This window comes from Electrophorus electricus, chromosome 2 (assembly GCF_013358815.1).
Source record: "Electrophorus electricus isolate fEleEle1 chromosome 2, fEleEle1.pri, whole genome shotgun sequence".
In the NCBI taxonomy this organism is placed as follows: domain Eukaryota; kingdom Metazoa; phylum Chordata; class Actinopteri; order Gymnotiformes; family Gymnotidae; genus Electrophorus; species Electrophorus electricus.
Genome location: NC_049536.1, coordinates 23,085,042 through 23,102,345, shown reverse-complemented (window position 1 = coordinate 23,102,345; position 17,304 = coordinate 23,085,042). Strand labels below are relative to the sequence as shown.

Genomic DNA, 17,304 nt, shown 5'->3' with positions numbered 1-17,304 from the left:
TTTTCCCAGATTATTCCTCAAAATCAATGGAACATCATTGATTTATCAGAATTAGGAAAGCCTTTGTGGGTATGTGTGTACAGTGACTTTGATTAGGGTGGAGGATCCCAACCTTGTGGTTCACTGTGGATTGTCTGCTGGTGGTGTCTCTCTTTAGCCTGGGGTGGGTGGTGGTGGTGGTAACCCGTTCTGCAGCTCATCTAACCAAGTTGCTCAACAAAGCTGTAAGAGAGCGATTCTTAGTCAGAGTAACCACTTCCCCTTGCGGTTCGTTGCTATGGTAAGACTTCCCTTTGATACCGGAAGTGACACAAAGTACTAAGTAATGGGGCGTGAAGCAATATTGCCATAGGGTGTGCTTGTTTTTGCTGAGAGCTCATCTCTCTTGGTCGCACTGAGCCCTACACCGATGTCATGTCAAACAAAATGAAAACTCTTGCAGTGCCAACCTGTCACCTGGTAAGTGTTTGCTTCCTGAGGTGAGTGTGTGTTCAGTGATGAGGCTGTGTGTGAGATGTGCTGAATCGTAGCTAGAAGGAGCTGCAGAACTTCAACTCTGGCTTGGTTTTGTTAGTTTCCTCGGCTGAACTTCTGAACGATGCTAGTTCTCCGTGGCAGGCATGGCTTACGCTGTGAAGTACTGAGGAACATGTTAGTTGTCCGCTTCCATGACTGCAGTCTACTGGATCCTGTTCATTTACTTCATTAACAAAGGAAGGAAAAGGAAAGTAAGGAAGTGTAATGGGGTGGATGGGAGCACGACCCTGGTCCAGTGCTGGAGGCCTGAACAGCACTTTCACACACTTGACTAGGCTGCTGCTTTTGGCTTGATTTGGACAAATGCAACTGTTTCGAATAGGAAGACTTCCACTGTGACAGACAGACAGAGACAGACAGACAGGCGGGCGTGAGTGCGTGAATGAGTGAGGGAGATGTACACTACCAGTCAAGTTTGGACACACCTACTTTTTTTTTTTTTTCCTTACATTTTGACAGCATCAATACAATGAAATTTCACAACTATGATTGTTACACAAATCCTGTCTGTTTTAGATTCTTCTAAGTAGCTTTTACACGTCACTTTGACAGCTTTGCATGCTCGTGGTATTCTCTTCACTGGCTTCCTTAGGCAGCTGTGTGATGAAACTCGGACATGCAGAGCACTTGTAGGGTGGGGGACTGTGGAATGTTAGTGTGGTGTATCTGTGATTACTCTGTGCAGTAAGGACACACACTAAACTGCCTGTGATCTGTTGGCCATCTTATTAGATGAGTGATGCATGTGTGAGCCAGTGGTTCATGGGTTATGCTGGACAGTTGTTACTGGAGCCCTTCTCAAAGAACTGCATGAGTCTACGTGGGGAGATCATGTATTCATCAGCCGATCGTGAAGGCAGGCCATTTTCTGTAACTCTTCTCAGCTAACGGCATCTGTTGTGGTGATGTGGTCGAGATTATTGATCAGATATCTGTGATCTGGGCCAAGCTTGTATGATCTTTGAACTCTACGCTCTTTTAACTCTCACTGTCTGACATGATGTTGGTTGACGGCGTAAACGTGTGCTGTGGTGCCCTGCTTCTGAAAGGTTCGTTCATGTGTGTCCGTGCGCGTGTTGGGGTGGCAAACGATCGAGTTCTCTCCTTGTTACTATGGTGATTCAAACAGTGTGCATCCTTGTTCCACAGCTGTCTGAACAGTCAGATGGGAAGCTTGAGAGCGCGGCAGGGTTGTTGTGCTTTTAGCCAGCAGCGGTTTTGCCCGAGGGATGCTGTCTTCAGCCCGTGCGGTTTCGACTGGTCTGTCCTCTTTACTTAAGGTGTTTGTGTGTGCAGTCTCTTGGCAGCTACGCATGCACCAGAATGGAGCCATACGACCGTGTGTCACTACAGCGCACTGTGTGCCCCGCGCGAAGTGAGAAGCTGAAATGCCCACTTCCTGTATGAGAGATGCCACTCTAACTGAGCATCTCTAACAAAGAAAGCCTACAAAAAAAAATCAAACCGTTCAACTGTTTGGGAGGTGTGACGTTTCATCTTGCCTCCCTGTCCCCAAAATGTGTGCCTTTGTCTGACTTTATGTTTTGCTGGTTGTCCTTGCAGACGCAGGCTGTTTCTGATGGGGGTAAGTGTAAGCTCCGATGGCATCCGGGGGGTTGGGGGAGGGGGGGGGGCCTTGTTGGACGACCACACGACACACACTGCAGGGCAATTTGTGCCTTCTCTGATGATTGACAGTTTAATCTGTTGGGTCTGAAAACTCTAGCAGCCCAAAATGAGACTGCTCTCCATCATGTCACTTTCAGCTTGATTGGAAAGATCTATTTCCACTTTCATGTATTTGTAAATCAAATGGTAGAAAGTAGTGGAAGTTCTGAGGGGTAGACAATAACCATGACCTTACCTGAAAAAGGCAGACAATTTGTGTGTAAAAGTTTGATATTTTGGCAGTAAATAGCCCAGCGGTCGATAGCTGGCATTGCGGAATGGATTAAACAGTAGAGAACCTGAAGAAGAATGATGCAGGGGTTGATGGTTGTATCACGTGTTTTTATATCCCCACCCCCTTCTGAAGAACTGAACATGTCCAGGTTGTCGAGCACAGGCAGCAGTCCGAGTCTCAGCGGGGGCTCTGCTGGAGGAGGCGGTCCACGTGGCGCTGATGACCCGGCCAGCAGGGTGGTCAGCTGGGCCGTATGCTTCGAGCGCCTACTGGAGGACCCGGTGGGAGTCCGGTACTTCACGGTAAGAGCCTGGACCTGAAGCCCTGCCTCTGCCCTCTGATGAGCATGAGGAGTAGACGAAATGGCAGTGTCTGATTCCACTTTACCTCAGGCAGATCAGATACAGAATGAGAGGGAAATGCATGACCTTTCATTACTAATCACACCACAGACTTTAGAACTGCGTGTTTTGTTAGTTTGTCCCAGACGTTTTGCGAAAACTGGCTGGAATTTGGCAATGGATTATATTTTTCAAGGTGATCTGTGTCACACACCAGCCTAAACCGCTCAAACACTGGTTTAACCTTGTTGATGATGATTTCGCTTCATAGATGACTACTTGCATGACACACCAGTAAGTTCTTGTTTGAAGGGAAGCCATCTGACTGTGTCCGCTGTGTGTCTGGGAAACGGGCTCACGAAGGAAACAAACATCACTTTGAAGCTCTTCTCAAAAGCAAGGCTGATGCCAGTTTGCTGTCAGTCATTCATGACTGTCTTGAGTAATGTAGCTCAGCCAGAGTACTGGGCTTGAGTAATTTAGCTGTGTTTTAACTTGTATGGGTTGTGCAACCCAGCTCTCTTCACACGATCAGTGTTTTCCTCATGGAGTAGTTTATGCTTTGTTTCAACTCATTTTAAATGTGAAAGATCCTTATCCATTAACCAAAAGTTGTAAAAACGTATGTCTGTCATCTGTACATATACACATTCTACAGTATTTAGCGGACACTTTTATCCAAAGAGAATTACAATTATGTCTGAATACAGCTTTAGTAACTGAGGGTTAAGGGTCTTGCACAGGGGCTCTACAGTGGCAACCTTGCAGTGGTGGGACTTAAACTGGCATCCTTGTGATTTACTATACAAGTACCTTAACCACCAATCTGCCACTGCCTCACTGCATGCATGCATGCATGCGTGCATTTATGTATTACTGTATTATGTATTCTTTTAAAATGTATCTGTGGTCCTCAGGCTTTCCTCAAATCGGAGGTGAGTGCAGAGAACATTCTCTTCTGGCAAGCCTGTGAGAAGTTCCGGAAGATTCCACCTGCTAACATGGATGAGGTACTTCTGTTTTGCACTTTTTAATGCACCGTTACTTCCCCACAAAAAGCCTAAGCCTGCTTCTGGCCTACAGTACGCAGATAATGGCCATTGGGGACCTTTTTCTTGTTTTTATTCTGTTGTCATAACATCTTACATTGTTGTTCTGTTTCCACTGACTGGCGTATCTTGCTGATTCTGTGTAAAACACTTTGAAATGCTGAACTCAAAATAAACTGCTTTTTAAAATTATTATTATTATTATTATTAGTAGTAGTAGTAGTAGTAGTAGTAGTAGTAGTAGTAGTAGTGTCTTTGGTTGTTCTAATGCTACAGCATTATTATAGTTTCTGGGGTTCTAGACTTTCATGATCAGCAGCTATCAGAAGTTTAAACATCCTTGTTTTTGACCAAGGCTGGTGTGACACTCCTAGAGGTGGCACTCTGTCCAGGACTGCATGTTCCAGTGCTGCTCCTGGACTACATGTTTGAGTGATTTTCTTGTTCCAGATCCAGGTGCATTGGCAACAGTAAAATGCAGACATTGTGATACTGAACTGGGCTGGGTGGTGTTGAGTCTAAGGCTAGAGTTGGTTTAGAACTAGTCCTGATCCGTAATCTGACAAGCAGTCCTGTTCAGATCGCAAGGTGTGCTATGCATGTAGTATAAGGTGCATTACTTGTGGTTGTTTTTGTCGTTGCAACACAGAGCTGGTAGGAGACCCAGCCATATACTGTGGTCAGTAACCTCAGGTTTTGCACTTTTTAAACATGAGAATGCGAATGTGCTGCGAAATCCTGCTGAATTTACATGCGACAAAAAACCTCGCATGTCCATTTACTGTCCTTCCGCATTCTACAGAATAAAAGCAATAATATAAAACATTATTGTAAGTTTTATTTTTAAATGCTGACACGAGTTAAGTCTAAATAAAGCGCATTTTAGCAGCTTAATGTAAAGGTTCTACAAAATCAAAAGCTAAAATAACCGATTACACAAATGAGGAAATGTATGTTTCATTTTTTTTTTCGTTGCACAGGCTCAAATATACCCGTCTACTGTCAGCGTGAATATGAAAACCACATCGCATGTCCAAGATGCTGTGTAAACAGAAGCGTGTGGGATACCATAAAGCTTTCCTTAGTTTGTGAAGAGCTTGGCAGTGGTGTATGAAGAGTGGTTAAAAGCAGACATGAACGTCTAGCCCGAGCACTAAAATACCCTGATCTGTGCAATTCTGTACAACGGTACACGCGATGGCATGTCCACGGTCCCAGAGCTGAACAGCAAGTCTTTGACGAGTTCTGTGCTATGATGACTCTGAAGCTCAGTTTGAAATGTTGTGTTGACGTTATTCCAACCTCTAAAAGAGGAGAGATGTTGAACAATAAATTTCTCGGAAGATCTTGAATAGGAAATGAATGTGACATGTAGGTTGGTGATTGGAGAGTTCATTGTGATCAGTGTGGGAATTGACAACCATTTTGGACACATGGCACTTAGCTGAGATGTGTGAGTTTTAAATGACCTTTAGTAAAAAAAATCTGCAGCACCTTTAGTCTCTCTCGCTCTCCCTCCCTGTTCTTCTCTGAATCTTCTCTCTCCCTAGCTGAAGAAGGAAGCCCACACCATATATGACCTGTATCTGTCTGACGCGTCCTTCCACTCCGTAAACATAGATGACACGGCTCGCGTCAGCGAGCACGATCTCGAGAATCCCACGGCAGACATGTTCAGCAAAGCCCAGCAACAGGTGCAGAACACACGCGCAGTTAATGTAGTTGATCTAATGAGCAGTATAAACATGACGTTAACTTGTCTGTCTTTCTGGCCTTCATTTGCTGCTGCGGGCAGATATTTAAACTGATGAAGTTCGACAGCTACACACGGTTTGTGCGCTCTCAGCTCTATCAGAACTGCATGCTGGCCAGCGTGGAGGGACGCCCACTGCCTGACCACACGCCCCACAACAAGGGCTCCAGAGAGCTCGGTGCTCCCACTGCCAACAGGAAGGTCACAGGATTTTCCTTTCACTACTTCCTTCATTTACTCAGTTCCTATTTGGATACATGTACTTTTTAAATATTATTATTATTATTATTATTATTATTTAATAATAATAATAATAATAATATTTATTTTTTAATGGCACTACCTATGATGCTGAACACAGCTGTATGACCTAGTGTGTCCTGTGTGCTCTTGGTGAATTTTAGATCACAATTAGATTAGGAAACTCTGAATGTAGCTTTTAATGGTCTCGGTGAGTCTGAGCTGCTAGGGCTGTTACAAGGCTTCTGGACCTTGAGACGAGGGAGAGACAGTAATGGCATGTTCTGTGTTGAAAGGAGAAATCATTACTGGTCATTTGAATGGCTAGAACAAAATGACTTGCTTGTATTTGAGAGGTTTCTCCTCGTCTGTGGGAGATGATGGCATTTAAAATGTGTATACTTGCAGAGCATTTATCACTGGTCATTCCTGGAGTCAGAACACTATGGGAGCACCAGAACAGGTCCCAGGTTTACATACACCTAGGCTAAAGACCTTCAAACCCAACCTTTCACTACTCCCTACCCAATTCAGGTTGTCTGGCATTTCCTGTGTAAAGTTAATTGGGGGATGAACTTTTTCACAAGATGTAGTTTTTAAAAATAACATGCAGGGTTTTTACGTTTTATTGATCAGATTTTTGGTAGTTCAGAAGTGTTTGGTATTATCATTTCCAGTTAGTTGCTTACCTTCAGTGAAAAGGTCATAGTTGTAGGGCTTCTAGTTTGAGGTCACGTGCCCCTGCCCTGCTTGCCTGCAGACAACACCAAAAACGGGTGCGTGTGAAGCTCTAATGTGCGTAAAACGTAATGCAGCTGACTTTGGTAGAATTACAGACCGGGCTGGGAAGTGCACGTTTTGTTGCATGTCCTAGTGCAAGTTGAGAATATGTGTAGCCAACTTTGTACCATTACTCACTGGTAAAAACGCAATGCTTTGTCAGAGGTTTACCAATCGGCTGGCCTCATTTATGGCTAGTGGGTACTTGCAGCAGAGATTGGTTATTTCACAGGGAACTGGTGTTGGTATCCCGTAAAACTGTAGCTGATTCTTGATTCTAGATGGTTGGTTATTACTAAGCATTTATACTTCCATATAAAGAAAGAGCTGAGCTTCAAGGTAACAGCATTTATTATCTGAATACAAGCCAGTTAGTTACACATTACAATTGGATTGATATTGTAATGAGGCTATGCAAATGATATTGTAATTTATAATTGATAGAGGGAGGGAGATGGGGAAAGACCAAGCAAGAGCTCGCGAACACGAGTTTGTTCTGTCCTGGTGGATATGTTGTATTTATATTTGTACACGGCTGGAAATTGCTACTTTGATTTTGCTAAGGAGAAACCAGATTTGTAGATGTCCAAAAAAACAAAACAAAAGGGGAGGTCTTGGCTGAGTTGCTGGATTTTCTGAAATTTTCCATACCCTCTGAAGATATTGGTATAGACATTTAATTTGTCAGACTCTTTTTAAGTGCTCCTTTTTAGATGAAATGGATAAACACTTGGTAACATCAATACCAGTAATGAAGCATCAGAATACATTCAGTAGATTAATCGAGACTTCTAATTAACCATGTAAATATTATGATTTGTTCATAACGGTTGTTTTTCCATTTTATTTGGAGTGTCTAATTCATATCTGTATATATTAACCGGAGAAGTCACTGAACATGTAACATGTCTAATACATACCATCTTAGCATAGTCTGTTACATAACTCTGTTACATTAACATTATGGCAAACATGATGAAAAACTGGCTGAAACGGGCATATTATGGGCAGCGAAAGGTTGATGGTTTCCAGCATAGGAGAGAAACTAGTTTTCTATGAGTTTGTGATGCGTACTAAACAATGGCAAAAGTTCAGTTTTACTTTAATGTGTTGATTCATATATTGTAACTTGTTACGTGTGTGTGTGTGTGTGTAGAGTACAGATGTGAAAATGCTGTTGTCAGACAGCAAAGTGAACAAGAAGACAAAGGTTGAGAAGAGAGGATCATGGGGAGGTACCTAACGATCCGTTATGTGTGCAGTTAGGGCTGGCGTCTTAATCTTAAATTTGTCCTCCACTTTAGATTAGAGACTTCCAGTTGAGAATACTGAAACCACAACTGAACCCAACTCTAGTCTTAATCCAGGGTCACTCTGTGTGTTTCTTAGTTCTACTTGAGAATTTCAGGGCTGCTTTGGGGGCTCAGATATTTGACCGTGGCAATGTCTGTGCTTTTAGCAGATGCGTCATACGGGCGGGTGATGGTCTCTCGCCAGGTGTCTCAGATCTCAGTGAAGTCCAACAGTAGCATGGAACTGGGCTTGTTGTCTGGCCGACTGGAGGTGCGTTCATGACCCATGGGAGACGTGTCTGATTATAGTCTGTAACGCTGCTGTTTGTTTCATCGTGCTGAAGGTTTTCTCTCCTTCTCACTCTAATTTCTCATTTTTCCCCTCTTGTTTTGTTTTGCTTCCTCCCATTTATTTTTCTTTCTCCCCCGTTCAGAACGACTCTTCCTCGAGTCTGGCAGGCTCGGACCCGGACGTTGCAGGGGTATCACGGGCAGAGAAGTACTGCTGTGTGTACCTGCCGGACGGCACGGCGAGTCTGGCGCCGGCTCGGTCTGGCCTGCTTCTGCGGGACATGCTCAGCAGCCTGTGCGAGAAGAGGGGATTCCCCCTGAAAGATGTCATCATCTACCTCCATGACAAGGACAAGGTGAAGCCCAGACACGTGCTGCTCCACTGAGCGCTGCAAAAATATGCAAGTCTGGTATCAAGGGGAATTGAATGGTAATGATGTTGTTTTCAGTATTTTGTCATATGTAGAAAGTGGACTGTCATAACAGGACACAAATGTGAAGACACAATATTGTGATAACTATGCAAATGTATTACTGCTAGTTAAGGTTGATGGGGACAGTCTAGTATTGATGTAATTGTATATTATGGCTAATATAGTATCAGGCCTTCCAGAAGCTGATAGAAGTTGGTGTGTGTGTGGGTGTTACAGCCTCTGTCCTTGGACCAGGACAGCTCTGTGCTCCAGGACCAACAGGTCTTATTGGAAGTGAGGGTGACATTTATGTAAGTGTCTCGCACACCTGAATGTATGCTCATTAGTTGAGTTGGTTTACTGAAACCTTTACATTTACAAGATGTAAAGGTGTGTTGTGGTATTTCTTTTTTTTTTTTTTTGAGTCATATACATATTATTAGAATATTGTAATCATGTTATATATCAACATACATACAATATTGGTATATTATGCATATAGTGTGTATTAATTAATAAATCCTTAGTAATGTATTGACTTATTACATGAGACAGAATTGAGTTTGATGTTTTTAGGCATATACACAATCATTAGTAATTTATTAAATTGGCCCTCAAATGATACACTTTTGTGTAAAGAGTGTCACATTTTTGTATGTCTGTGTGTAGGTTGCAGGTAATGTTTACAGGAAAGACAGTTGGAATCATAGCAAAGTCCAGTAAGACCTTGGGAGAAGCTCTTTCTTCAGTTTTACAGAAGAACCAACTCCGATCTCAGGATGCCCTCATCACTCTGGTGTGTGTGCGCGTGTGTGCGCGTGTGTGCGCGTGTGTGCGCGTGTGTGCGCGTGTGTGCGCGTGTGTGCGCGTGTGTGTGCGTGTGTGCGCGCTTGCGCGGCTAAGTAATTGACTTTGTTTTGTGTTTGATATCAGAGTGGATCCAATGAGCCCTTAAGCCTGAACACCAGCGTCTTTAGTCTGGCCAACAAGACTCTCTGTCTGGACAAAAGTGAGTCAGCAAAGACCACGCCTCTCTGTTTCAAATGGGTATTCTGACCATGTAGACACCTTTTTATTTTTTTTTTTTTTTTTATATATAATTTATTTATTTTATTTTTTTTGCAACCATCCCCAACACGTACACAATCCTTTCTTCTTTCCTGTCCGTGAACATTTAGGTTGTTGGGTAGTTGTCAGAGTTTCAGCTCTATGGCCAACGTGTACCGTTTACATTTTCACCTGAGCCTCTTGCACCTGACTGGTGGGTGGGGAGTGTGTGCTAAGCCAACAGAACTGTTCCCACAGATCAGCCACTCCAGGTATTTCCAGCCATGTGCAGAGGAGAAGCCACTGATGTAAGGAATCACTGCAGTTTTTGTTCTGTTGTAGGATCTAAGATAAGATCATGCTTTGCCAGGCTGAAGGCATAGAACTGAGTCTTCAGACAGCATTGCCTAGACAAGACGTGCCACTGAACTTGAAGCCAGAGTTTGTTTCAATTTCAAACTGGTTACATTTTCCATTCATATTCTTCCTTGCTGCAAAAAGATTATTCAGTCCTCTGAAATCCATTGTAAAAACTCCCCAACCAGGTTAAAATGCCCGTCACAATTCAGTGCAGCTAAATAACTAGTTTATGTGCTTAAGGACTCCTAATAACTGTGGTCATAGGGATACCTTGCACACAGGTAAGAACATGCCTTCACTGCTGTGTCCTTGTTTGTTTGTAGGATGTTTACATATGGTGACTACCTTCCCCAGAAGAGTTTCAGTAAAACACTAACATGCAGGAATTCAAATGCATTCAAGCTTAACATAGCCAGTCTTCCTTGAACATTGGATTCCTTGAATGTCTGGGGTTCAGTACTCAAAATGTGGACCCAGTTTAGCTGGGTCAGCGTGGCTTTAGCTGTACACACTATGCTGGACAGTAAAACAGGTGTGTTTGCTGCAGTTATCTATCTTGACTTGTGGCCCAGTGAAGACGGTCCACGCCGCAAACATTTAAATATTATTTAATATTTGGGGACCTTCGGGCATTAAATGGGAAATTGATGGGAAATTCACACTAGAATTGTATAAAAATGACTCTTGCTGGTACATTGGTGGCAGGATAAAACCCAAAAACTTCAAATGGGCTCCTTTTGGCCTCTTTATGCAGTGTGATTGATTAATAATTACAACTTGCATAAGTTTAAAAAGCCATTACACACTACTGAAATACAAACAAACAAACCCGGCAAAAAAAACCCTGACTCTTGACCCTGTGTGGTAACTAATGTCTGAGTGTGTTACACTCCTGACTGCCTCTGTACTCTTGTTGGCTTGGTGTGTAGGTAGTTGTGTGCAATTAATTATGCATCCTTTGTGGGATTCTGTTTTCTGTTTGAGTTGGGTTGTAAATTTGAACGTCTGTGTTAGTTTTACCTCAACTGAGCCTCTCGGTTGTGGCTTTGTCTTAGGGTTTAAGATGATTTCAGGCATCACATCTGCAGATGAACAGTGAGCCAAAGGTATTTGTGAAGTTGAGTGATCATGGTAGAATAAGAATAAGAACAGGCAACTAGGAAACCACAAACAGTTAAAAATGGCTCTCTGTGACCCCTCAGTGTGGCAGACAGTGACTTCCTTAACCCTAAAGAAGGGTGTTGGTGACCAGCACTGGCTCAGCTTGTAAGATCCTGACAGAGGAGAGAGGAGACAGAATTAAATTTGATTCATTTCTATTCATTTTTTTTTTCTCTTTTAAAATTGTATGTGAATTGCAACCAAACGTTTCTTCCTGTCAGACAAATTCTCAGTTTAAATCTGGCCAGAGTATCCCAATGTTTTGCACTTCAGGATGTAGGGATGTAAGGGGGGGGGGGGGGGGGGGAATTTATATAAACTTTTAAAGTGGAATATCTGTACATTTATTTATTTAAATAAAAGGAAGACGATGCCCTACTAAGACAGAAATTGTTTTCTATGCATAATTGTTGGGCAAAGTTGCCTGACATTTGCTTGTGGTTGTTGCTGAAACTTTAACTGCTGAAAACCATTTGAAGAAACTCCCGCAAGGCCACAGAAGCTGTTTAGGGCCTCCCCTGTACAGGCCCCACTCCTTACATCCTGCTCTCGTAGCCAGTTATTGCACCAGTTATTGGAGTGGTGCAACATACCACCTATCCAGGAGGCCGTTTGTGTTTGGACCCCTCAGGTGGGGGGCGGGGGTGTGGCTGAGGTGTTGCATGCTTGTTTGGGGCCCTCAGGTGGTGGAGAGATGTTACATGCTTTTGTTTGAGCCCCTCAGATGGTGGGGAGATGAAGGCGGTTCCAGCAATGGACCGAGGCCGAACCAGCACCAGACCTAAAAAGGCATATGACATGGATGGTACGTACTATACACGAGACCTATAGCTGTTGCACACCTTTTGTCCTGGTAGAGTTGATTGGCTGAGCCTCTCTGTGAGCCACACCCACTGTTTACTGGCTGCAGCATGGATACGGTACTGTGCACTTTGACACGCCACATTACCCTCAGCACGCTACTAAAGTAAACTCTTTCTGCAGATCTAGCACGGAGCAACCCCCCTGACTAACCGTCTTGGCTAATGCCAAATTATTTAATATAAGATGATAAATGAAGCTTCCACATTTTCCGTTCCATCTTTTCTTGTCGATCTTATTATTTAATTGATTTTTATTTTTATTTTTTAATAACTTTATTGCCGCGAAAGGAATTTGCCCTGCACACAAAGAGCCAAATTAAACATTGAAACACAAATAACAAACTGTAAGTCATGCTTGGTGAGTAATGAAAAGTATCTGTGTTTGTGTCAGGCCTGGTGGAGATGTTGTCCCGTGCTCAGTGCAGCAGGGTGGACGACCAACGCGGGTTACTGACCAAAGAACAGCTGGAGATGCCCCTGTTCCTGCAGCTTCCTGCGGGGGGCCGTGAGGGGGACCCTGGGGACCTGGAGGTGTCCTCGCCCAAGTGCACATGCCCTGCTAACGTAGGAGTAGACCAGAAGATCCTGGGCATTAAGGGCGATGATAAAGACTCAAATAAAAAGAAGGGCTGTGAAGATGGCCACGCACGCTCTGATAAGGAGACCTTACTTTGAGAGAGAGAGAGAGAGGGTGTGTGTGTGTGTGTGTGTGAAATTACTTTTCTTTTTGTTCTTTGGTCATTTATGATTTTTATGGCGAAAACTACATGTGCAGAAGATTATCGGATTTCTATTGTGTGTGTGTGTGTTTTTTAATATTACTCTTGTTATTTTCAAGAGCTCTTTTAAACATATTTATTTACTTGCTCTGTTTGGTTGTTCACTTCTGAATTTGTTTGATTTTGTTGCACTGGAGTTTTGAGCTCTTTAAACCACTGTATATATGATTGTGTTTTGTTCCTCTGCACTGTTTTTCTTCCTCAGACTTAATACAGCAACCCACTGAAACATGACCTGATCTAACTGCTGTGAACTCACTACACACACTGTGCTCCTGAGACGCTTTCAAAGTTGCATGCTCTTATTTTAAATGACCAGTTCTTTTTATCGTCTTCTTGGTGTTGTCCGTTATTAGGTTGCAGTGACTACCTGGCATGAGGAGATGCCATGGTGCATCTTCATGGAGCTCTTCCAGGCATTTCCAGGCCAGTGGGGTGGTGTAATCCCTCCAGCAGGTCCTGGGTCTACCCTGAAGCCTCCTCCCAGTTGGCTGTGCCTGATACACCTCTGATAGGGATGATTAGGGGGGGCATCCCTATCAGATGCCCAAACCACCTCTACTCTGAACTACTCCCAGATAGCAGAGCGCCACACTCCATCATGGACATAGTCCTGCTACCTGGTTTCAAACGTGTCCATGATCCATGCTCATGGTCCAGGGTGGTGGTGGTGGTTCAGGGATTAAGGTACTGGTACTGCCAGGTTGCCACTGTTGGATCCCTGAACAAGACCCTTAACCCTCAATCGCTCACGTTTGTGTTCAGTCATAATTGTAAGTTGCTTTGGATAAAAGTGTCAGGTAAATGGCGTAAATCTTACTCTTTCCGTCATGAAGTTCTCGTCCGTCGGTGAGGACGGGCATGTAGATGGACTGGTGTGTTTTGAACGCATCATATCTCCTCTCTTTTCTGCTACTTCAGTCTGGACCAGAGACCGCGTTACTGCAGCTGCCATGTCTGTCATGTGAGCTGGTGACCTCACATACATACCCTCTTCCTGTCACTTGTGAACAGGATCACTTAAACTCCACCACTGGGGTGAGGTTCTCGCGTCCCACGCAGGGGGAGCTCGGCTTTGGAGATGCTGAGCCTGATCGTAGTTGTTTTGGTGGAAGCTACGAAGCATTCCTGTAAATCGCTCTGCACAAGGGCATCTGCTAAACCCCATGAATGTGGAGTGAGCACTTCGCGCTCAGCTGTAGACGGCTCACGTGTGCACCGATGGCATCTTTACAAGGAGGCCAGTGGGACAGCATTGTCTGCAAATAGCAGCCATGTTGCCTCCTGGGCCAAAAGCCCTCCTGTCCATTAATATCTCAAATGGGACTGAAGATGATCTTCCCCCTTGCCAGAGTGCGAAGGCTGGGTTGAACAAGCTTGACTTAACACAGAAAATACCAGCACTGATTCCCCAGTGTGCCAACACCATGGCACTGTTCCTGCGGTCCTTATGATATTTAGAGGCATGTTGGCAAAGTCAATCCCCAACACACAGGGCCTTCAGGCTTTCATGTGTCTTGTCCACCTCCTGCTTTCCAACTACCTCAGTGACTTCAGGACATTGAACTTGACCTGCAGGTTGAAGCCTCTTTCTCTGGTGAAGGAGTTCCTTGAGGTGTTCCTTCTAATGCCTGACAGTATTCTCATCTGAGTTCAGAGCTTCACCAACCTTGCTGAGCACAGCTCAGATGGTATCCTTTCTCACCACCCTAAGCTCTTGCAGTGTTTTCCAAAACCTATTTGCGGCTGAAAACTTTCTCCCTGTATTTAGCTTCTGCAACTGCCAAAGCCACAAACTTTTTCACCCACCGGTAGCTCCCTGATGCAGTCCAGCTTCTAAGTTTCCTTTTTCTGTTTGGTGTCCCTCACTGCTGGTGTCCAGTCACCAGGTTCTTGTGTTGCCACAATAACAGGCACTTTTGCCATAGCTCTGTGCAGCTTCTTCCCCAACGGAGGTCTTGAACAGGGTCCACGCAGTCTCCGTAACTCTAGAACATGGGAGAAGGTGGGAATTGCAATTGGTCCAAACGGACTTGGCATTCCCAGTCTCGCTACACTTTTCGGCCTACCAAGTCTGTCCGATGGTTTTCCTCTGATCCAACTGAACCTCCGATGGTGATCAGTTGACTGCTCAACACCTGTGTGCGCCCAAATGTCCAAAACATACAGCCTTAAGTCACATGACACATCTACAAAGTCAATGACCTTTTTGCCCTAAAGTGATGTGGTACCAAGGGCATTTGGGAGCAAGCTTGGGTGTGAACATGGTGTTAATTATGGAAATGTAAGTGGCTATGACCAGTATTTAGTCGGGCATGAATGGGGCAAACATTTGAATCGTATCTCCTCCCCAGCAAAATGTCTGGATATTCAAAACAAAACTAGCTTTGCCCATAATGGTCATAAAGTTTAGTAAGTGAAACACTAGAATGAATGTTTGTTTCTTTCTTTGTTTCTTTGTTTCTTACCAGTCTGATCATGCTGTGTTCACATGTATAGCAGTCATCCCTGTCAGGAGTCTTGACAGATGGGAGTGTGCACATGACATGTCTGAAATTATGAATGGCCAGATCAGAGTGAGAAAACAAAACTGATAGAAAAATGTATACGTAGAATTCCCAACCAGCAGCACAGCCCCTCTGACAGGGGAGGAGTGAGAAGGTAAGATTTATATTTCTGTGTCCTTTTCCATTGTCTGATCTTCTGTTGTCACGCTGCTTACATCTGTGGCTTTAGCTGCCCCTTATCAAAAATCAGTTTGTGCACTTCTGTCTCTGACTCTGCAAGGTGGAGGAACAGTGATTTGCTCCAGTAAAGAAATTACTTGTAAATGCACATGCGGTATGTGAACGTGTGTTGGTGAGGGGGAGAGGGAGTCTGGGGTCAGCCACCTGAATATTTGTATGCACCTCTTCTCAAGATCAGCGAAGGGCACGAAAGCATGTTTGTGTATCTTTCTGTGGTATGGTACAATATAAAGCGAGAGATTAATTCTTTGTCATTCTTCAGAATAGCAGTGTCGAATGGCCTTTCTGTACACTTCAGCGATCCCACATCGTTGGTGCACGGTCCATTCAATCACGCAGCAGGGCGCCTGGTGCCCTGCACACCCAGGGCACTGTGCCAGCTGGTCTTCTGGTGCCCTGCACTCCCAGGGCACTGTGCCAGTCTGCCCAAGTAAATATCTCTGCTGTCTATAGGCAGGTATGGGTCAATTCCATTGGTGGCCAGAGGTGATCTCAGTATGGCTATAACTGGTCAAAGACACTTGCTTGTTCCAGGGGGTCATGTGTGGCTTTCCTGAAGTCACCAGTGTTATGGTGGCTTTGTCCAGCCTGGCTCGGTTATGCTCCAGTTCTGTTGTGTTGAGGCACCTGAGCAGGTTTTGTTGAACTGTAGTTTTCAGCAGATGCTTTTTTTTTTTTTTTTTTTTTTCCCCTTCTCACCTGCAGTCATGAGGCCAAACTGCCTTCTTTTTAAACCACTTTATCATATAATGCAGAGTGAACTATATTCATTCATACGAGCACGTTAATGGACACATTCCCTCATCCTGGAGCCACTGCCCCCAACATGCCCCTGGTACGTTCCACTAGGCTGTAGTGTAATGGGGCAATGCCAACCGTGCGTGCACTAGACGAGACTTACCACTGCAATAATCTACGCGGCATGAGCCAACATAGGCTTCACATCTCAGGTCAGACAACTGGAGCTTAATCGGTCTGTTCATTTTCTCTGGGATAACTCGGTCAGCACTCTCGGTAGGTGATCAGCAGGTGTCCAGTACAGGATGGTCAATCAATTGATTTATTATTCAGAGTAACTGTAGTCCACTCTTGGCTTTAAATTTAAAAAAAAAAAAAAAAAAAAAAAAAAAAAGCGCCATGTGATGGGTCATAAATTCAGTCACAATATTTGTTGCCTGTGTTCTTATTTATTAATATAAATTCATGTCAGTATTACTATGTCAGACTCAGCATTTCTGATATTTCTCAAATGTAAACTGTGTGTGTGTGTGTGTGTGTGTGTGTGTGTGTGTGTGTGTGTGTGTGTGTGTGTGTGTGTGTGTGTGTGTGTGTGTGTGTGTGTGTGTGTGTGTGTGTGTGTGTGTGTGTGTGTGTGTGTGTGTGTGTGTGTGTGTGTGTGTGTGTGTGTGTGTGTGTGTGTGTGTGTGTGTGTGTGTGTGTGTGTGTGTGTGTGTGTGTGTGTTCTAGAGTGATTTTCTTTGTGTTTCCATGGTGACCTGGACTGTGTGTTTATCAGTTCTTGGCTCATATCCCTTCCAGGGTTGGAAAATGTACACCCCCTTTTTATTTATTTATTGGTAATATTACATGAGTACATGCTCATATTGCTCCATGTGCTGTGACCTTGATTTGAACCAAAATTGCTAAACCAGTGTGATCACAATTTTGATTCTAGTTCCACAGTTTTTAATCCAAAACTTCCCAGTCCTACGTCATTTATGAATCCATAAACCTGTATACATTTTACA

General features: G+C 44.0%; 1 protein-coding gene across 2 annotated transcripts; it reads left to right on the top strand.

The window, feature by feature from the left end:
* The first annotated feature begins 363 nt into the window (after positions 1-363).
* On the top strand, positions 364-13,043 carry rgs14a (regulator of G protein signaling 14a). 2 transcript variants are annotated; one of them, XM_035523802.1, is made up of 14 exons: positions 364-459; positions 2,101-2,122; positions 2,573-2,742; positions 3,699-3,791; positions 5,381-5,524; positions 5,626-5,784; positions 7,760-7,838; positions 8,066-8,166; positions 8,330-8,542; positions 8,837-8,910; positions 9,269-9,395; positions 9,533-9,608; positions 11,892-11,972; positions 12,422-13,043. In XM_035523802.1, the coding sequence occupies exons 1-14, from the start codon at positions 415-417 to the stop codon at positions 12,703-12,705; spliced, it is 1,668 nt and encodes a 555-aa protein (XP_035379695.1). In that variant the 5' UTR covers positions 364-414; the 3' UTR covers positions 12,706-13,043. The 2 variants fall into 2 exon arrangements, with proteins under 2 accessions (XP_035379695.1, XP_026872864.2); XM_027017063.2 differs by having other exon boundaries at positions 8,063-8,166.
* Positions 13,044-17,304: the final 4,261 nt, after the last annotated feature.